Below are 23,862 nucleotides of genomic sequence, written 5' to 3'. Positions count from 1 at the left end.
ACTCTATATATTCCTATTTTAAACTTCGATCCCCCATTGTGGCCCCACCCTACCCCCGGGGGCCATGATTTTCACAACCATGAATCTACACTACCTGAGGATGCTTTCACACAAGTTTCAGCTTTCCTGGCTGATTAGTTTCTGAGAAGAAGATTTTTAAAGATTTACTCTATATATTCCTATGTTAAACTTCGATCCCCCATTGTGGCCTCACCGTACCCCGGGGGTCATGATTTTCACAACTTTGAATCTACACTACCTGAGGATCCTTCCACACAAGTGTCAGCTTTCCTGGCCGATTAGTTTCTGAGAAGAAGATTTTTAAAGATTTATTCTATATATTCCTATGTAAAACTTCGATCCTTCATTGTGGCCCAACCCTACCTCCGGGGATCATGATTTTCACAAATTTGTATCTACATTACCTGATGATGCTTTCACACAAGTTTCAGCTTTCCTGGCTGATTAGTTTCTGAGGAGAAGATTTTTAAAGATTTACTCTATATATTCATTTGTTAAACTTCGACCCCCCATTGTGGCCCCACCCTCAGGTGAGCTAAAAAGGTTAAGTTTACAATACAATTAGTTGTTAAAGTTGGTTTCTGGAAGAACAGACTTTGAAAATTTTCTTAATAAATATTGACAAATATTTTACTTTTTTAAGCTTTAGTTTTTAAGATCTGTGTACAAACATAGAATTGTGAGCAAATCGCTGTATCTTGCTTATAATTCGAAGCTTAACACTCAAATATGGTTAGTAAATAGAAATTGTAAACAATTAAACACAAGAAACATGCACTACATGTATAACAAATAAAGAACACAATTTATTTTTTCGAAATGAATCATATATATATACATGTATATACCTACATATTTCCGTCAGCGATATCAAACTCTATTTAAACTGAATAAACTCGAAAAAATGCCGAGCATCTCAACAAAACCTATTGCATTAATCTACATGTACCATTACGCAAAAGATAATGCCTAATTACCGATAGAATGAATTGTATTTCAGTACCCGTCCCCTACATCCGATTTTGCTTAATTTGCGCAGGTAAACAGTTAACTGTTTGATTTACCGAAGTCTCTGTTTGATTTGATACGTAAAAATCACAAAATACAGACGATAGTTTCCAGGTTACAAAGCATAATGAGAACGAAACGAAAATCAGAACAAGCTAACACCAACGTCATGTGTGAAAACTGTCAACGCATTGAAATATTTAGCCTCAATTTACTTCACAAAATCGGCACCAATATATTTTGTATGTTTCAAAATTTCCCTTCATACGCGAACTGTTGCACAACAAGCAAATTCATCATAGTCAGATCGACCCTTTTTCGTATAATGTCATGGCTGCTTTAAACAAAGAACCTCGTTTTAGAAGTATGGAATCATTTTACCGGATGCCGAACCCGAAGCTATTAAACTGATTGAAACACGCATTTCCTTTATTATTATTTTCGTAATAACTCAGATTTGAAACAAAATTTCCACTTAATTTTTGCAATTTATATTTTCCTTCCCATAAGGATAATTTATGCTAAACTATGTTGAATTTGCCTCGGTAGTTCTTGAGAAGAAGATTTTTAAAAATGCACCCCCCTTTTTCTACAGTTTCAAGGTTTTCTCCGCTTTGAATACAGATCAAACTTTTATTTCTGCAATTTATATTCGCCCTCCCATAAGGATGATTTGTGCCAAATTTGGTTGAAATTGGATAAGCGGTTTTAGAGAAGAAGTTCAAAATGTAAAAAGTTTACAGACGGACAGACGGACGACGGACAAAATGTGATCAGAATAGCTCACTTGAGCTTTCAGCTCAGGTGAGCTAAAAACCAAGAATCCTAGCTTGTGTAGAAAGACTAAGAAAGTACTGAAACAATGTAAGTCTGGTGATTAATATTACTTTACTTTGTTTACCTTCAATTCTTTCCAACACTCTTGTGCTTTGTAACTTTCCCCCTGTTCAAGGGGATTATCCTTTAATCTGTCTACATCCTCACAAATGGATGAATAGAAATATGGTTCACATTTCTCAGCAACTTCCTTAATATCATTTGACAACCTTATCCACATTTTTTCAAATTCGTCATCCTGCATTTCAGCATTTCCTCGGTGTAAAAGTTCCTTGCTATTCCGTAGATTTCGTAAGTTCTGAATTGCTTGTTTCTGTCCAGCATCTTTAAAACCAATTACCTCCAATAGCAGGCAGCTTGTCAGAGTGATATCCCAATCATTTATGTCCAAATCAGTTTTAGGAACTAAGTTGCAAGAACAGCAATCAATGAACTTTGTGGAACAACTTTTTTTCACGTCTTCGTACATAAGCTTTAACAAATTGTAATGTATCGAACACTTCCTTGAATTTGGAATTTTGCAGTCTTTGATGCAACATCTTTTCTGTTTATCAAAAGTTAGATGAAGTATATCATGTCTTCGTTTTTCTAGAAACTGAGTCACTTTCTGCCATTCCCGATCTCGTAGTTCAAACTCAATTCTGTGCTGCAAAACCTTTGATCCATACTTCATCAACAGCAAAATAATCTTAAGAAAGTTTGCTTCATGTTCACCTGCCATATTTTAGGAGAGATTCTAAATTGTATGTATACCCCTAGAAAAAAAAAGGACTAAAACGCATGAAAAAATTTAAAATATAAGAAATTTTCAAAATACTACTGGCCTGCAACAAGTTTTTGCTGAGCACCATTTCTCGCCAGTGCATTTTATAAATTCATAAAATTGTACATACGAAAAAATGACGTAACAATGCACTGGCGAGAAATGGTACTCTGTGAGAACTGGTCGCACGACAGTAGAACTTTTTTAATCAAGCTGACAATTGTAAAATCCCAAAATGGTTTTTAATTTTTGACTTATAAAAATCTAATGTCTTATAATCATATGTTAACTGGCTACTGTGCTATGTTGATAGTACATAAAATGATGTAGAAGAAATGGAACAAGAGGCTCATGGGCCACATCGCACACATGACAAACAATAAGTATGATAAAATAAGCTTAATTCAGTCATAGTACAAACTTTCTGGACAATGAAGTATAAAACATGTAGATCCTGTGTCAATAAAATCTGTTTCCCCCCCTGAATATTCTAATGTTTATTATTATTAGTCCCTATTCTAACAGGATGACCTTATAGTAATATACCGTAATATGTTGAGCATTGCAGTTCTCAAAAAGATCCTGAACATTTGTTTATATAACAGGTATAAACCTACATCAAACTCTGAACCCTTTGTGAGGCCAAAGAATTGTTCAAAATTTTCTCTATATATTCCTATGTAAAAATTCAACCCCTATTGTGGCCCCACCTTCCCCCGTTGGTCATGATTATCACAACCTTGAATCCAGTGATTGGGAAGGCAAAAAATGTCAATGGGACTATGGCCCCACCGTTAATAATTTTAATGGGCCATTTTCATAATGAAAGGGCCATCTATTTATTCATTGGGGCCATTTTCATATAAGATTGAAATTATCAAGGACCAACCTCGAGCAAAACAACTTCTAAAATATTTAAAAACTTAACCAATTGGTTAAATTTCATTTATTTGATGTGTTTATACATTTCATTGATGCAATGTTTTGTAATGGTGTTTGCTAAATGATATATAAAATCAGTCTCTGTACTTCTGGGTTTTTTGAGGATATTAGTCAAATCCTTTGACCCAATTATTATCATTTTGAAGAGAATCCTTCAAATTTTGAAGATAACTGTTGGGAAACAGTTTTTATTATTATTTAAACATTAATTTTGCAGTTATTAACTAATTACAAATTACAACTAATTGTAGCATCAATATTTAAATTAAGAAACATCAGTTGTAATTTTCAATGCACAGCGTGGTTGCATCACTGGTATTTATAACCCCTAACGATGAGCATGATAAGACAGTTGCAAGTTTTAATAATCACAACAGGGATTAATTGAGGCTGTGAAAACGTCCTTTCAATGAGATAATCATCATTTCAATGCATTTGAGGTTAGTTTATATTATTGAGAACTAAGAATACTGGGCGACTTCAATTTCTCTTTCGGAGGAAATTTTGGAATGATCTTGTTTAAGACCACGCATAAATGTGTCGAAACATTTTATTGGTTGTTTATTTCTGTTTTACCAAACAAGACGAATGAACTTTCAAATTGATGGTTTAAAACGAATGTATTAAGAGATGATTAGGTAAGTTGTACAGAGTAAATTTCCAGCGCTAAAACTTTTATTACCAATGAGAAATTGGAATGCGCACTTCGGCGCTTAGAGTTATTGATTTAATGCACCATTTTTCTCCTAAATACAACTATAGCGCGTGGCACAGGTCCTTCCCAATCACTGTGAATCTACAGTAAATGAGAATGCTTTCACACAAGTTTCACATTACCTGGCTGATTAGTTTCAGAGAAAAAAAATTTCAAATATTTACTCTATATATTTCTTTGTAAAATTTTGACTCCCATTGTGGCCCAAACTACTCCCGGGGGTCATGATTTTCACAACTTTGTATGTACACTACCTGATGATGCTTCCACACAAGTTTCAGCTTTTCTGGCTGGTTAATTTCTGAGAGGAGAATTTTTTAAGATTTACTCTTCATCATTAATATGTAAAATTTCGACCCCCTCCCATTGTGGCCCAAACCTACCCTCGGGGTTTATGATTTTCACAACTCTGAATCTACACTACCTGAGAATGCTGCCACACAAGTTTCAGCTTTCCTGGCCAAATAGTTCTTGAGAAGAAAATTTTAGAATATTTAAATTTTTTTTTTTATTAATTCCTTATTATTTCCCCTATGAAAAGGGAATGATCCTTAATTTTCACAACTCTGAATCCCCTTTGCCTAAGGCCGGTGATTTAATTGTGCCAAGTTTGGTTAAAATTGGCCCTGTCGTTTTTGAGAAGATGTTGAAAATGTGAAGAGTTTACGGAAAGACGGACAGACAGAAGACAGACAAATTGAGATCAGAAATGCTCACATTGAGCTTTCAGCTCAGGTGAGCTAATTAAAAGTATAAATAGTTAATCTTATATAAATTTAAACATTTACTTTTAAAAAAAAACCTGAATGTACTTTTCATTTGTTTTTCTGTTCCACATTCAAAAAACTTATGCATATGCAATATTAATTTCTTCTTAATTTTGGACCATTGTGATGAGCATAATGAGTCACTGTGTACCAATCAGTAGACACAGATGATCTGATTGGCACTGTGATAGTGTAAAAAGAGCGAGAAAGGGATGTTTAGACTGATTAAAAACAATACTGTATTATAAAAAGATACCAATCGCACCTTTCACAAAGGTTTATTCAACTGTTCTCTATCTGTTAAACTGAGCATCGAAATGCAGTTTCGGTTTCTCTCTCCGGTCTCCTGACTCTTCATGATTCATCGTCCAATCCGGAAATTAAATATTCTAGTAAGTTGGACATAAGTTGACACTGTTCTTTTTTGTTTTAATACATGAGCATTATTATGTCTGTTTTTCTTGCAACATGAGGGGGTATGTACTACACATTATTTTAACCGTTATTATTTTTTTTAATCGAATAAGATGACACTGACATACTAAAATAGACAAAAACGAAAGTAGATAACGAAAGAAGTTCAACGTCAATAATACCCAGTCGAACTTGGTACGACAGGTTGCTTATTCTTCTTCTTCTTCTAAAGCGCTGACATTATTTAAGTACATGTATGTTCACGCTGACTGTCAGACATTGTCACTTTCTAACGTTACACAGGAGTTCGAATTTTTATCAATAAAGCCAAAAAACTTAACTTTATTGACTGACCCATGAGCTAACGTTATACGTAAGCTTACGCATAGCTCATGGGTCAGTCAATAAAGTAAGTTTGTTGGCTTTATTGATAAAAATTCGAACTCCCGTGCTTTATAGTAATATGAAAATATTCAATATTTTATACTTTGTACGGCATGGCTAAGACATTTCAATCTATGTATAATAAAGCGTTGGTGGTGCACTCTCTCTCTCTCTCTTGTAACATCAGTCTTAATCAACACCGCATTAGTCATAAGCAGAGCTGACCAAACTGTTTGTAATATGATCTGGATATTTAAGCATTAGCTGTATATTGAAAATGGAAGCAGGCCTGCTCACAACTGTGGCACGGAACCTTCTCCTTCAATCTCAGATCAAATACCTTTGCTCATCCCATCCAAAGTCAAATGTCACGTTCTTGAAACAAACCTCCAAGCGATGGCAGCACACAAGAGCAGAACCCCGAGAATTGAAAGGTGTGATGAAGGCCTGGCAGATCAGGAGGTATGGTGGAAATGAAGAATTGACATGGTCGGAATCAGTGAGGGTCCCTCGAATACTCCACCCAGACGATATCCTTGTCTCTGTAAATGCTGCCAGTCTGAACATGCTGGACATCAGAATGAGAGGTAAGGGACAAGAGAATTCCAGCAGTAATCAGATTATACACTGGTTGTTTTAGACAATTAAGTGAAATCGGGCAAAATATAGGTCTTTCGAAAAGGTGGTTTAAAAATGTTGGATATTAACAAGTTTATTATGTCATTAAAATGTTCATGGATTAAAAGATTAATTGTTGGAAATAGCTCATGGACTTCCATATTGAAGGCCATTAATGGTGAAGACTTTGTCAACTTGTTACTAGATTTTGGTGATGCATTTATTACTGAATGTGTTATTCCGACAAATAATAATTTTTGGAAAGATGTATTTAAATCAATGCTCTATGTTATAAAATCTTTTGATGATAATTATATTGAGGAAATTTTTTTATTTATGCCTATTTGGTATAATAGTCATATTAGAGTTGGTATGAAAACATTGTTTATAAAAAGTTGGTACAAAAAAGGTGTAAAGGTCATCAATGACTTTCTAGATGATAATGGAAATTTTTTGTCACATGTAAGTTTTCAAAAAAAATTTGATTTGCATATTTGTACAATGCAATACAACAGTATAGTTAGTGCTATATCAACATATCTAAGATCCTCTCTTCCAGTACATATCAAATGTTTATTTAAGAGATCCTTTACTCCATATATTCCATTATATTACAAACCTTTTCTTTTGCAAGATAAATGTACAAAACCAATATATAAACAGTTAATTGCCTGTAAAATAACCCCAACTGCAATACCAAAGTGGAATTCAGAATTGGTACAATATGGGGTAGAAATTTGTGTTTCTGATGCTTTTAATGTATGTTTTAAGACAACCAATGACTCATCTATTCAATGGTTACAATACAGATTACTTCATAGAATTCTTCCTGTAAATTACTATTTGAAAAAAATTAATGTTGTATCTTCTGATTGCTGTTCCTTCTGTGAACGTGATGTTGAGACAATCCAACATGTTTTTGTAAGCTGTGAAAAAATATCAACAATTTGGAGCAACCTAAGCATGCATATTTACCAATATACTTCTATACGAATTGGTTTCAATGTTATCAATATTTTATTGGGTGAACTCCCATTGTCAAAAGACAATAAAGTTGTAAACTTTATAATTTTGTACACAAAACAATATTTATTTTGCTGTCTTAAAAAAGATATACTGCCTAGTCTACTAGGGCTGCTATTTTATCTATATAACAAATACAAAGTTGAAAAATATATTTCATGTCAGAAAGTTCAAATGCAAAAGTTTACTAACAACTGGCATGTATGGAAACATATATTTGATAAAATTCAGTAATTTTTTATTTTTTGTTTCTTCTTTGTTTATTATTAATATTAACTGTTTGCCTTTGTTAAATAAGCAACCACTGCCAAATCTGGATGAATGTGAGCACGAATGTGTGAGTGGATGAATAAAAAATGGCTTTGAATTATATTATTAAAATGTTTGTATGCATATGAAAAAATAATAAATAAAAAAAAAAAAAAAAAAAAAAAATTTAGGTCTTTTTATTTATGTCCCCCTTCGAAGAAAGGAGGGCATATTGCTTAGATATATAAGGTAATTTATGACAGATACGCTAACCACTGAGTTATTTCAGACACAACAAAATAAGCTGTTAAAATATTATGTGCGACTTTGGCCACGAATTTACGGACTTGTATTATTTTTTCACAATGTTGAATTGTTTGCGTACAAAATGCTATTTTTAATGTATAGTGGGTCATCTCTCCACGTTTTTTTTTATTGATATCGGTTTATTTTCCACTAGACCTTATTTAGACTATGAGAAAAATATGGAGCACAGCCCACTCTATAAAAGTAAATGCCTTGAAGTTTAAAAAAAAATGACACTATTTGCAGATTTTGATACGAATACGCCTGTTTGAGTCAACATATTCTAAGTATTGAACATATTTATAGGTTAAAAATCAATGATATGTTACATGTAAATATATATTTGTTTTAAATTATTTTTTAAAAATGTATATCAGATTCATTGATATTTTGATTTTTCAGTAGCTTGTCCGACCCTGTATGGGCATTTTACACTACACGCCTTATCCCCTCATCTTCTTTTCTGCTTTTATCTTTCATTTGAGCCACAATTTTAAAAACAAAATGGCCAAATATTATCTAATTTATACGATTTTTTATGGTATCAGATATTATGGGACAACCTGTACTATGCTCCATCAGCGATGTAAGGTCCTTCAACTGTGGGTAATGTGTGCCAAATTTGATCAACATTGGCATAGATATTCACCTAAATGTGGAATAATGTCACTTGAGTCTGCTTTAAAGCAAAGGAGCAAAATATGCCATTGGCAAGATCTATACTACTATATTAAAATAATACACTCGAATTTTTAGTCTTTAATACCGAGAAATCGGAAGAATACTGTCTTTTGTTTTATATATTTTAAACATCATTGGTACTTGAAGATTACCAATTTGTTTTCATTTTTTCTCAGTTAAGCTTCGCTAATTAATGATCAACGAAAATTCATCAAAAAATCCCGGAAATCACCTGGATTTTTTGGATTTTACAATCTTGCGCTTGCGCATGACGTTCACGCTAACGGGATCTTTAGTTTATGTTTCCACAATATCACATCTGCATGAATAAACTCAGAAATGATAAAACAAATACGGGTAAATTTTCATTAGACTTTTGCTATATATTCTGTTCATATATATTAATGATTTCTTATGAGAGAAAGTATAAAATAACAAATATACATTTCAACTACATGGAAGTACTTACTTTTGTCTTCGTGATGACAATATCGATATGCAATGTCAACCCGTGCACGTACGGGTCAAAGTCACTAATTATCAAATAATGTTGATAAACATTTAAATGTCTGTATGAATATAGAGAGCAATAAAAATGAAAAATCAAGTCATTTCAATAAATATTATTATACAGGTACATACTATTCATAAACAGATATTTCATATAATACACAATATACCACAGTATGAAGTAAAAGAAATATTCCAATAACACTAGATTTACCCTGAAACCATTACTTACTACACTCATAATGATATAATAAATATACAATACACATATCAGTATCTTCAGGTTAAACACAAATGCAAATATAATACAGCAGATGTTACATTCATGTTTTAATGAACCATTTTATTAAATGTATTACACTGCATTCTACACATCTATGTAATCAAATTTCTAAAAACTGTGTACGTACTCCATAATGAAAATATTTCCATCACATTTCAGCTTCGGCACGACGATCTTTAAATGATGTATTTAATACATGTACTAGAGTATCGTCCCTCCAAACTACATAATGCACATGGAGATCTTTAAGTGATGAATATACAACCAGAGTATCATCCCTCCAATCTATATCACGGATACAATAGAAGTCTGTTGAACCTTTAATACCCTCTTTTCCTCTAATTTTTTTGTAGGCAGCCCTACACTGAACTGGGGTCATCCCTTCTTTATCTACCGAGGTAAACATAAACATCCCCTCTGGTCTCTTAAGAAGTCGAAGTAAAGTCGAGTCAGAAAATTTTCTCTTTTCACACACATGGAGAATTGTACGCCCATCAATATGATTATTAAAGTTGCAGGGAATATTTTCATTTAAAAAAAAAGGAACATATTCTCATTGCCAAAACTATGAATACATGTTAAAATCTTACTTGCTAATTTTTCAGAATTTAATTTAAATGGAAGATTTTTAACTTTTCTGCACAGCAAATGAAATAAATTGAGATCAATTTTGCTATGCCAAAATTGAAATATTAACATCAACACTTGTTCTTCTGAAATATTTTGAATCCTTTCAAGATATAAATAAGCAAAATCAAAATTTCTTTCAATGATAGAGTGTTGTATAATATTCATGTTAAACTCATTCCTGATCTCTTGACTAGGACAGAGCTCTGTTAACTTTGTAAGTACATTAGTCCAGTTATTACCACAAGACGGGTCATGATGAGACAATATTTGATACAGCAGTGAATTAAAAAGGCTATCCCAATATGCTGTTTGCAAAATTCTATCCATATCTACCGGTATATCAAACAGAAGAATTTCTGGTAGCTTCCAAGTCGTTTTGTCCTGACCACAATCTGTCTCTATATCATTGTCTGCATCAAGATTATCAAGTATCTCCATTATGCATTGCCGAGCTCCATATCCGAAAATTTTCTTTAAAAATTGAACACCAGAACTTTCATGCTTCAATTTTAAAAATAATTTCCCAAACCCTATCACATTCATGTATTGCCGAAAACTATTGATAAGGTCATTGTTAAGAATTAAATCTAAAATATCACTTTCAAATTCATCAGAGCTAACATATCTTCTAATCACTTCACTAGCTAAAATGTCTTTTCTTTCCTTGCAGGCACCAGCTAAAAAAGACTTTAAAAAGACCTTAAAACTTCCCTCCCTCTCTAAAATGTCCAAAAAACAATTCACAAGTCGTTTGTCATGAAATGATGCATGTCTGTACACATCAGAATACGCTTCCTCTTTGTTTGACCCATACACATCTATCAGCTTTTTGGCAAAACTTTCTGTCATGTCATCATCTAACTGGACAATGACTTCATGGTCTCCAGCAACATAACCTTTAGATCTGACATAAGTAAAAAGAACTGACTTTGTAATGAGCTCTAAAAATTTCTCTGGAAAATTCTCTCCAAAAGATAACAGCACTGCTTCATATACAACCATGTGTTTTAATTTGTACACATCATCTGATGAGCTAATGAATTTATCTAACATGTCTTTGAGGCAACCACGCATTGTAGCTGGCATAATTTCTGTAGATTTGACCAGCCCAATGTCAGCAATTTCTTTTTTAACTTTGAGCAGACCATCTACTTCAAATGATTTATCGCTCAAAACGAAATAGACCAACACAACATACTGCAAGTACTTTTTCTCAAACAATAACCGATCTATTTGTTCTTTCACGAAATCTCGTGCGGAGTAGTCTTTGAAAAAGTTAAAACTCTTTTTTAAGGATTTTTTCTCAGAGAAAAATTGTTCACATAGAAATGGAAAACCACTTGTTGTGTCCATGTCTGCAATGATTTGAAGAGTTTTCTCACTTAGACAAAAAGAATTATCATCTGAACATTCAAATGACCTTCTTTCTTCCTGCAAAGTTTTACACATCTGAACATCATAATGTCTACAAAACCTTTTCAACATCCTTAACTTTTCTTGAGATGTCATACCAAAGTCCACCCCAGAGAGATCGACTGGAGCATTTGATGAACCTAATTATCTAAATAAAGTGTAATCAAAGAACTTGTCTTTCATCAAATACCAAATGTTATTTCGTAGAGCAAAAATGAGATATACATGGCCTTTACTTAACACTTTAAGCATGGGATCAAAAGCTGTGCTCCAGCTTTGATAAGCCCCATCATCAGCACTTGATTTTCCTAACAAATCATCAATAAAGAATATGTATTCTTTTGTTAAATCTAAAATATCCCACTGACTGCACTTTGTAAGGATCAAAGCTGTAAAGTTCTGGTGTTTATTCTGCATCCGGGACATCAACTCCAGACCAAAGCGAGTTTTACCACTTCCCGCTTCTCCAGTAATGACAATCAATCTGTGATGTTCTAGAGCCTTCAAACAGTAGTTAATTGCTCTTCTTGGTTCTACATACATGTCACTGTTTTCTTTGTGTTCTTCAAGGCAAGATTCTGAATAATCTAACGAAATATATACACTGCATTTCATCAAAATTTCCAGGATAGCAGTTTAACACATGAATAAGTGATATCCCTAACTGGTATGAGTATTTGATACCAATTTGATAGAAAACAGATAATAAAAGAATTAATAAATATTATTAACAAATTTAGAGCGAAATTGCAGACATTTAATTGCAAATACGAATGTATTAACCTGATATAAAAAAATTTGATCAATCAAATACTAGTCCTTATCTTCGGTAAGGTAGAAATCATAGAAATCATTAGTTCCTCATGAGTGAGGATGCACATACTCGTTTTTTTTTTTATGCCTTTTATTTTTTTCAAAATTTAAATAACTTAAGTCTTAAGCATTCTCATAGGCTAAATATTATGACTCACTAAATGATTCCATGAACAATTTACTTTAAGGTTTTGTAAAAAAAAAAAAAAAAAAATCACTTTACTTACAATAAATGTTTTCCACTTCATTGCCTCGTAATTCTGGTACAGTCCTCTGTTTGGACATACTATTTTTACAGTCTTTCACATTCTGTTAAACAAAATATAATTGCTTTTAATACCAAAATACATTTGTAGATATCTATAAATAAATTGAATACATGTTAACTTAAAATCTTACTTTCATCCAAAAAAATGAATTACAGTTTTATAAGCTTTGTTCTAATAAAATGAAACCTTAAGCAGTGTATATATATATATATATATATATATATATATATATATATATATATATATATATATATATATATATATATATATATATATATATTAATTAATTTTGCCAACAGCTTTCGCCATTATTATATTAAAAGATGAACACTATATATAACACACTTAGATAATGCATCGTTGTTTACATAGATCCTTGGTCCATAGCATGAATTGTACATCATGAAGAAAAAAACAAAATCAGATACATGTACATTAATTATGTCATGTACATGATCAATGAGTTACAATTCAAATGTTAACCATTTTTTTTTACCTTTAATTCTTTAATTCTCTCCAGCACTTGTATGCATTGTAACTCTGCTCCTGAGTAAGGGGATTTTTAAATATATTATCAATATTCTCACAAATCTCAGCATAAAAATCTGGTTCACATTTATGAGCAACTTCCTTAATGGTATTTGACAACTTTAACCACGTTTTGTTGTATTCATCATCCTCCATTTCAGCATTTCCCCTGTGCAGTAGTTCCTTGCTGTTCCGTAAATTTCGCAAGTTCTGAATTGCTTGTTCTTGCTCTTTACATGCTTTAGCATCATCAAAACCAATTAACTCCAACAGGAGACAACTAGTTAGAGTTATATCCCAAACATTGATGTCCAAATCAGATTTGGGAACAAAATGACAAGAACAACAGTGATAGAATTTTGTTGAGCAACTTCTTTTCACATCCTCATACATTAGCTCTAACAAACTGTAATGTATCAAACACTTTTTTGCATTTTGCATGTCTTTTATTTTGCAGTCTTTGATGCAACATCTTTTATTATTTGTTAAATGAAGTATGTCATGTTCCCTCTCTCTTAAAAAATCCGTCACTCTTTGCCATTTCTGAACTCTTAGTTCATACTCAATTTTTTTCTGCAAAACCTTCGTTCCAAACTTCATCAACAGCAAAATAATCTTCAGAAAGTTTGCTTCAGTCTCACCTGCCATATTTCAGGAAGGATGAGATATTCTAGAAAGAAATTTGTACACATTTAGTTTCATCAAGGGAAAAATTAAAGGTAAATGACATGTACAGTTTCTTTTAATATATGCCCTAAAATTCAAAAGTTGTTTTAATCTCATACACTCTTTAAAATGTGTCGGTATAAAGTACCAAGCTACAATGTATGCACTTTTATCTAGCTGTTTACAAAACTTGAGAGAATATTTAAAGTTTGATAATATGTCATATTAGATGTATATATACCAGGTATGTCATTAGATATATATATAAATTACATGTAGTGTATAAGCATGTAGTAAAAAGCAATAACCCATGCCTAACATGTAATATAGGTGAACATATAAATATTAAAGATAACAGCTTAATGGGTTTTTTTTCCTAATATGAAGTCAGTTTTTATTGTGAGTCAGTAGACATTTTTTAAACAACTAAATGACCATTTTGGCACACCCAGCATTAAGAACCCCTACTCTATACACTATAGGAGTGTTTTGGTCCCGCCCTAGATTCAAACCCCTAAAGTGGGAGACAAGAAATTCAAAATTTTGATAGATAGCTTTACTTTCTTTCATTATATGCAGTCAGTTTTTATTCAGTATCAGAGAAGTAAAGAACACGATTTTTTAAACATTAAATGCAATAACAATATATGACTATTTTGGGACCGCCCTAGAGTCAGAACCCCTACCTCAGGGGACAATTTATATTTTTGGTAGAGGGCTTCCTGGTCTACAAAATTATGAATTCAGTTTTCCTTACAGGTGTGTTGGAGTATAAGAGAATATAATGTTTAAACATTATATGCATTAAAACTATACATCCATATTCGGCCCTAGAGTCAAAACCCTTACTCTAGGGGACATGAAATTTACAATATGAGGGGGGACTTCCTGGTTAGCATAATTATTAAGTCATTTTTTGGGAGTTGATTTTAATCAACTTTCCTATGAAGTTACTCAGGCAAACCAAACGTGAAACAGTGTTTGGACCTAAGCACAAATCATCACCGCTGACAAGATTCAGTTCTTAAAAATAATCGATAAATTCAATGTAATGTATCTTGATTCTTGAAGCATTGGTTTTTAAGAAACTTATTTATGAATACCTTGAAAATAGTCAGATGTTAAATAGTACGAACAATTTACATATTTTTTGCAGTCATATGTATTCATACGTCAGACTTCAATAAAGTATCGTTCAACCATCAGCTGTCTCCGTAAATCTCCGACAAGCAGAGAGTCGTTCTATATTTAATGAAATGCTGCAAGTACATTTAATGCTGCTGTAGAAGTATGAAATATGCAGTAATTATTATCTAATTTTCTACATTTAATTCCTCCTTAAAAAATCCATAATCTACAACAATGTTAAACTCAGGGAGAATGCTGAGATTCCTCGAGACTGAAAAAATTTGACTGACCACAGGAATCGGCAATCTTATCAATAAATGAGAAATAAAGTCAAGTTAAGTAGGGAGCGCTTATTTTGTGAGTGAAGCTCATGACTACATTTTGACTCTTATTTCTCATTTATTGATACGATTGCTGTGGACTGACGTCTCTTTGTCAAAAATTATATGCTGTCTAAATGTCTCTAAGTTGATGGAAATTACTGACAAAATTCAAATGCTATTATAAGTGTCTTGATATAAAGTTGATATTTACAAATTTCAATCGTCATATTAATATGATAAACAATTAATGTTATGCAATAGAACCATTTTAACAAGAGCTTGGACTTTGGGTAGTTAGTGTCAAACCGCAATGTGACGTAATGCTCTTTGATATCAACAAGATTTGTTTGGCTTTTGAGCTAATACTACGCAATCAGTGTATATTTCACTCGACACCAACATCATTCTAAATTTGTTTTGACGCAAGAAATAGATGGTAACATCCTCCTGAAAGTCCATTCATTGTAATGTCATTACGATATTTTTCCCAGCTCTGACGGAAAGGTACAAGAATTACGATTGTCTAACTCTAACACTCTCTTTCTTGCTCTGTCTGTCTGTCAGTCTCTCTCTCTCAAATCTAACAGATTTTAAATATTTCTAGGTGTTATAGCTGAAAAGAGATAATGCAAGCAAGTCTGTCTATTTCATTGTAGGCCACACAGCCGGCCAGCCATTGCTCTTTGAAATCGACAAGATATGTCTGGCTTTTGAGCTAATACTACGCAATCGGTGTATATTTCACTCGAAACCAACATCATTCTTAATTTGTTTTGATGCAAGAGATAGATAGTAACGTCATCCTGAAAGTCCAAGGCCTTGTTAAAATGGTTCTAATTTTTTAACTGCCTGAAATTTTGACTTAAGTCTGAAATTGCTTCAAAACTGTGACAAAAGAGCGAAAAATGATAAAAAAAAATTGAATAATCACCCACATTACTAAACATATCAATCTAACCTTTCTCTTCATCAGACGGAGTGCAGTGTGAAGCAGGAAATTGAAGGTCTAAAACATGGGGGACTTTATCAGGTAAACTTCTATTCGAGTCAAATCCCATTGACGGCAGCAACCGCATCAAATAAAGAAGGGTTTCTTTCAGTTGTAAAATCAAAACATATCTATTAAATCGTGTGCTTGGAAAATAATGTTCTTTCGTTTTTGCATCGTCCATTCCGGAAAAACTCGGAATTTAGTAAGGCAAACATAAATTTTGTTCTTATTTTTTCTATACGGTAGACATTACTTAGTTTTTTTTCGAGATGATTTTGCACTAAACAACTATTTAGAAATATGTTATTTCTTTCTTTTTTTTCACAATCAATCGAGTAAAAAAACATCGACTGACTAATAGGCTAAAACGAAAGTAGATAGTGAAAGAAAATCTATGTATTATGCTAAGTGAGAACTTTGCTAACTTGCTACTTTTTTTAACTTTGCAAATGTTGCGACGTTTGGTGTATTGCATGACGTCTAATTTTTGTAACAATGTACTTTTATTTGCTTAGAAAGCGATGCTTTATAGGAGACAACTAATGTTCTGTCCGTCTGTCCGTCTGTCAATGTCTGTCAATATCTCCAAGTCTCTCAGTTTCTCTCTCTCTCTCTCTCTCTCTCTCTCTCTCTCTCTCTCTCTCTCTCTCTCCGTGTCTGTCTCTTACTTTCCGTCCGTGTCTGTTTCTCTGTCTCTGTCTCTGTCTGTCTGTCTGTCTCTCTCAGTGTCAGTCTGTCTCTTTCGATGTCTCTCTCAGTGTGTGTCTGTCTGTCTAACTCTCAATTGCAACTTCTCGGGCCTTTCCAGCAGATCTCGGAAAAACACTTCAAATGTATTACATATGTGTCGGTGCCCATGACAACCCCCTTTATAATTTGATAAAACTTGATATAAATGCAACACATTTGATGATCTGTTGAGATGTAAGGTAGATTTCATTTAAGTCAATTATATACCCAAAACTCATATACCAGATAAGCAACATATACTGCTGTCTAGTTCATACTTATATCTTATTGGGAAGCTAATCCATTTTATAAAAACTTTTATCATCCAGTAATGTCATTACAATATTTTTCCGAGCTCTGTGGGAACGGCCCAAGAGTCGCAATTGTCTAACTCTCTCTCTCTCTCTCTCTCTCTCTCTCTCTCTCTCTCTCTCTCTCTCTCTCTCTCTCTCTGTCAGTCTCTCTCTCTAAACCTAACAGATTTTTAAAAATATTTCCAGGTGTCCACAAAGCGTTATAGCTGAAGAGTGAAAATGGAAGCAGGCCTGCTTACAACTATGGCACGGAACCTCCTCCTTCAATCTCAGATCAAATACCTGTGCTCATCCCATCCAAAGTCAAACCTCACGTTCCTGAAAGAAACCTCTAAACGATGGCAGCACACAAGAGCAGAACCCCGAGAATTGAAAGGTGTGATGAAGGCCTGGCAGATCAGGAGGTATGGTGGAAATGAGGAATCAGTGAGGGTCCCTCGAATACTCCACCCAGACGATATCCTTGTCTCTGTAAATGCTGCCAGTCTGAACATGCTGGACATCAGAATGCACTATGTATCCAACCCTGACTACTATTTAGGCATAGTACATGCACAACACAACACTATTGTTATTATTATGCCGACTGTTGAATATACTGACGTGCTTTGCTATATTTAAGTAGCTGTGACGTTCGGGTGTTGACAAGTCCCTATATATTATCACTGGAAAAGCAAGCTTTTGGTTTGTTTTTTTTTTCAAATTAATCAATTGATTTGATTGCTTATTTAATCAACAAGTTGTTGTACAAGAAAAAATCAACAAAGGTTTATGTTCTTTTCAAGAAATGAGAGACGTTTGGCCTTACCGAGAAAACTCGAAATGTTTAGCAGACGAAATCTCATTGAATTTTTTTCTTGTATATTCTTTATCAAGCGTCATTTAAAAAAGCGTTTTTGTGATTCTCATGTAGAATTTCTTTGAAAAATGTTCAATCAATTTGTTCAAAAGTTTATAAAAAACTTTAACTTTAAAATTACGGTTAATAATGAAGTGTTTTTGGAAAAATGAATAATTTTAATTGCTTGATGTCAGTCGTATATATCTACGTTATATATATATAAATACCATAAGTTTTAATATCGGATAATTTAGAGTAGCGGTAACGCGTTAGGCTTCAAGCTTGAATGATTTTAGCGTCGTGAGTTCGAATCCCGCTGTCGGCGCTTGAAAGATTTTCGTTGAAAACATTTGCCGTGCTCTATTTCGGCATAGTATGCTTACACTATATAAATCCTTTGATACTATGCGAAAATAGATGAGTATTGAATATATAGTGACAAACTGACAGAAGGCATAATAATATATAATTGATGTACCGTTACTTGAATCAGGTGCTAGCCTGACAGGTAATATATTACAGGTGAGATTCTAGATGTAAATATGGAAATTGTTAGGTGATTCAGTTTATAAGTTAAATGAGTTAGGAATTAATTATTTAAGCAAAAGAGATTCAAACTGTTCTAAACACTCTTAATATTGAATAAAATCTGATGAAACCATTGACACTGCTATAATTATATCTGTTGACAAATATCAATTAAAAATCTTTTTATTGCGTCAACAGGGATTTAAAGATGGTCGGAGTTACAGATGGGCCATGTTCAAACCAAGCAGTAACCTTCTGTTAACAGTAAAGAAGATGATAGAGAGAGAAGAGGTTGGGAAGTAATAATTTGTGTCACTGAAAGAGAGACATAATATCATAATATCTCATTAAGAGAAGAGGGATATTGGGAAAAACTATTAATGATGAAGAAAAGATGTATAGGGTAAAATAGTACAGTAATGAGAGGGGGGAGAGAGGAGAGAGAGAAAAATAATTATACAACAATGATGGAGAGAGAAGAGTTAGGTTGAAAAAGATGCAATAATGAGGAGAGAGACAATTTAGATTGAAAAGAAAGAAAGAGGTAATACAACAATAATGGAGAGAGGAGGTGGGGTTAAGGCTTGGTAGGATAATATGGTAAAATAGTTTTTAAATCATCTCAAACTGAAAGAGAGATTATGAAAGAAGAGATGTAATACTGCACCCATTTTTTTCTCTACTATTTCAGATTAGACCGGTCCTAGACAGTGAGTTTTCTTTCAAGGAAGCAAACAAAGCTTACAGTAAGATGGAAGAGGGTCACGCTAGAGGGAAGATTGTTCTCAACATGCAGAGGGATGCACTAAATTTTTAAAGTAAAGTGAATATCTTGGACTTGATCAATCTTGTAAATGATTTAATAGTTTACTTGTAAAGATTGCCCTGTAAGTCATTAGTGTATGAAAAGGTATCATAGTTTAAAAAAGTGATGAAGCTTAACAATCTTATTTATAATGATAATTAACATTTTTTTAAAAGTTATCTCTATGCAGTTGACAAGTATATGCTTTTTGTTATGAAAATGATTTCTGGTGATAAGGTTATTTCCTTAGCAAAGTCAACATTTTTATAAATTAACTTAAAGGTGGAATAACACATCATCACAAAATGGCTGACCGCTGATCGAAACAACATGTCGTTTCATTAAAAGGATTTTTTGGACTGAAATATATAACTTACTCCATAGCCGAGTGAATAAAGTGTCAGACTTGTGATCCGTACATCCCGAGTTCGAATTCCGCACGGGCTTTTGTTGATGCTTACTGGAATAATTATTTTTGATATTCATTTATTATTCCCAAACTGTAAATTTTTCGCTTATTTGACATTTGTACAGTTTATTTATCATTATATCTTTCATTATCAAAAGATTTCCTGTTGAGTGGCTTTGTCCAGGTGTGTTACAATGTCCTTTATGCTTCAGATTAATTCAGAAAAGCTATTTAATCACATCAATTTTCTTGGCAAAATATGATAACAATGTGTTTCAAAATTATGTACTTATAATATTTATGAAGTACGGGCCTTTCCAATACTCAACCAGTGAACAGACAGTTATTTTCGGTGTATCGTATGGGCGAGGAAGGTAGTGAGCCACCCCCCCCCCCCCCCGGCAAAAAAACCAAAATACTGAGAGTACTGAAAGACGGGGTCTTGAAAGTTTGAATTTGTTATGTCCTGGATTTCCTCGAATAAGCTTCCAAAATTTATGAGTTTGAATTAGTTGTTACAATCTGTTAATTCGGCTTTTTTTGCAATTTTCTGATATACTTTGTCTAAATTTTACTCAATCCCGGCCTTCATAATTGTAGAAAATTAAGACCGACTGATCTGACACGATTTTCTTAATTTGCGATTCATGCAAAATTAATAGGTAAAAATAAATCCGATCGCCACTTGCTACTTTTTTGTGTAAACTCGTGCATCACCTTCATGAATTACGATACACCCGTTCCTTTCATTAAAAATCATACTCCGAAAATCAGAGACATAAACAAAAGAGATTGTCAACTCCGGCAATTGCATGTAAATGTTACGGGACCAACCTTACTTTGAGAACTACAAGTACAACAGCAATATTGTATAAGTCATAAAATTTGAACCTGATAGTGAACATGAACCTGTAAATATTTTAAGCATGTTTTATTTATGAAATATTAAAAAAAAACTCTTTATTTAGTTTATAAATTACTTTTAAAAAACTTATTGACTTTTCACAAAATAATGGTAATGCATTACTTTATTCATGTAATGGTAATGTAATGCATTACTTCAAGAAAATTAAGTAATGGTAATGGTAATTTAATGCTATATTTCATGAAGTAATGGTATTGTAATGCATTGTTTTAAATGTAATTCCCCCCCAAGCCTGATTCCAACTAAGCCGGAAAACATAAACATTAGCATTTAACTTGGTTCATCAATCGATAAGATTATATGTATTATATGATGTATAAATCTTCCAAAATGTATAATCTATTATAGATTTTGCTTACAATGCATTGTTTAAAATTTAAAATTCAGTTTAATCAACTAAAGAGCCAACGAACGAGAAGGCAAATTCACACTTGTTTTTATTTTCTTTGTACAAAATTCCTTTATAGACGAACAGCAGACATACCGCAAGTAGACTGGAAGCCAATGAAACCTTATTTAAAACATCTGTGTATAACCCGTCCCGATTTTAACTTGCTTGCGCATGAAGTTTGGTAGTATTAAGGTGAAAGATTGTCAAAATAAAATTCACAACTTTTCAAAAATGGCACATTGCGTTTGGGAACTTTAATTTCGATTCCACCATCAACCTCTTCTATTGATTAATGACCTCGTCAACTGAATCGTCAATGGCGCTGTGCATTCAGTTACGTAACTCATTTCACATTTGAACCCGAGCAAAAATATTTTGATCAATAAAACTATTTGTTTATTTTCTAAATAGAATTTTGTTTATACACAGAAGACTTAAAAAGATTTAATGCGTGTTTTTATAATACATATTGACTGATATGCATGAACACTTTCTGCACTATTTTCTTTCTCGTAGACTCAATTCATGTGTTCTACGCGTGCCTTCCGGTTTGAGACTTCGGCTGACAGTAAACCAATAGACGGGTTCATGTCTATAAAAAACACTGTGCCGGTGTAATGAAGAATAATGACCCCCGTAGAATAATGACCGGGGGTCATTTTTCTACGTAGAAAAATGACCCCCCGGTCAATATTTTACGCAGAAAAATGACCCCCTGGTCATTATTCTACGTAGAAAAATGACCCCTTTGCCTGAAGAATAAGTGTCATTTTCATAAAAATGAGCACACTCCACATGAAGAAAAGTGACCCCTGTAGAATAATGACCCCCTTGTAGATTAAAGGTTTTCAGTATATTTTTTTTATTATTTGTGAAATAGTCTTTACATTATTGTAATTTTTACTGCTGAAGTTTACAAAAAGTAACAGAAATTATAATTCATATTACAATAAACTTAAAGTGAAAGAAGGAGTATATCTTAGAAAATAAAAATCCTTCCGTTATAACAGAAATTGGCGTATTGCATCGGGGTATGGTTGTCATCTTAACAATTACATTTACATATATCTATGGTGTTCCGATAGGGCCACTTCGACCTTAGGGCGAAGATGCGAAGTTGCAAAGGCGATAGGGCGAAGGCGAAAGAGCATAAGTGCGAAGATGCGACGACGAAGCGCGAAGATGTGATGCCTAAAGTGCGAAGGTGCGAAGGCGAAGGAGCGATACTTCTTGCTCATGCATGGATCTAGAGGGGGATAGGGGGTCCGCCCCCCGGACAAAAGTCCGGACCCCATCCCCCTGGACAGTTTTATTTTATTAATTTTATAAAAATAAAATTTCCAAAACATGCCTCGGAACCCTTTGAACGACGGAGAGCTCCGCAATTATAAAACATACTAGGTAATCACAGATTACAAAGCTCACCGAGACGAGGCATCACCTTTATGAGGCATCACCTTTTATATAATATGATAAAGGTGGTGTCATAAGGTAATTTATATGAAAACCATCCTTTATTATCTTGGATATTCATGGATTCTGTTTTGAAACAATATCGTATATCGTCTGTTAAAAAATTGTATGTTAACCATATGTTCATATGTTAATCAATACAATATTATAAAATTAAAATTGCATCCTATCATAATTACAATATATTTCATATAATACTATAAAATACCGTAAAAAATTGTGAGATATGATATTGTAACGTATGATATGACATTGTATTGTGTTATACATTACTGCATTTGATACAATACAATATCATAAAACATAATACAATATAGTATTATATGAAACAATATCAAACTGCAATAATACATCATAACATTGAAACATATGATATTATATTGTATATTAAGCATTAAATCATTATTTTTGGAAAGATATAGTCTCATAACTGCAGCGGTGTGTGCATACAAATTGAATAAAGCGCGCTAGCGCGTTATGAACATTTGTATGCACACACCACTGCAGTTATGAGACTATATCTTTCCAAAAATAATGATTTAATGTCTATATTTACATTTTTTAAAACTTCTTTCCGTATCTGCAAATGTAATTTTTACGTCAAAATTTCTGTTTTATCCTATGGGTAAGTTCAAATTAATGGAAGAGCCACTGTATTTCCTTCCCGCAAATATGATTTTTTTTTTAAAAGGCTCAGTCTGTCTTATTCAACAAGTAATGCGAAATTACCAGAATGGCCACTGGAACAGCCACAATATGCTGACAAAAATAGTACGAAGCGTTTTAAATTCTAATAACACAATTTATTTTTTCTTTCTGTAATCTAATGAATTTACTCTTGGTATACTAAGAAATCAATCAATTGAATTCATTTAACTGTCAAAATAGATTTACATCAATGAAATATTTTTCAGCGTAAGTATAATATCAGGTTGTTATCCTGTTTGAAGTCGCGAGAAGAGTCAGTTCTTGTTCTTCGATTGAAGAAATACTCAATGTATTTATACGCACCAGATTTGGTGAGTAAGTCTTCTGTGTTGTGTGTAAATATCACTAAAATTAACCAATGCAATTTAATAGAGGGAAAGAAAGTGAATGTAAACATTATAGCATGATATTGTATTGTATGATACTGTATCATATTTGATACATAATATGACATTGT

General features: G+C 32.9%; 1 protein-coding gene and 1 pseudogene across 4 annotated transcripts in view; both read right to left on the bottom strand.

Annotated features, from left to right (window-relative positions):
• The window catches only part of LOC128182973 (uncharacterized), a 134,158-nt gene that overhangs the window by 5,766 nt on the left and 104,530 nt on the right, over positions 1–23,862 (bottom strand). Inside the window, exons 1-2 of one of the 4 annotated variants that reach the window (XM_052851757.1) lie at positions 5,319–5,422; positions 1,931–2,621 (exon numbers count right to left, since the gene is read on the bottom strand). In XM_052851757.1, coding sequence (XP_052707717.1) covers positions 1,931–2,587 — 657 coding nt within the window. In that variant the 5' untranslated portion in view covers positions 2,588–2,621; positions 5,319–5,422. Of the gene's footprint in view, positions 1–1,930; positions 2,622–5,318; positions 5,423–23,862 lie in introns of those variants that run through there. The other 3 variants (XM_052851754.1, XM_052851755.1, XM_052851756.1) reach the window with 3 other exon arrangements.
• Positions 8,802–13,822, bottom strand: LOC128183654 (uncharacterized; annotated as a pseudogene).

This window comes from Crassostrea angulata, chromosome 5, assembly GCF_025612915.1.
Source record: "Crassostrea angulata isolate pt1a10 chromosome 5, ASM2561291v2, whole genome shotgun sequence".
NCBI classification, from domain to species: domain Eukaryota; kingdom Metazoa; phylum Mollusca; class Bivalvia; order Ostreida; family Ostreidae; genus Magallana; species Magallana angulata.
The sequence above is the reverse complement of the archived record's forward strand: the minus strand, read 5'-3'. Positions and strand labels throughout refer to the sequence as shown.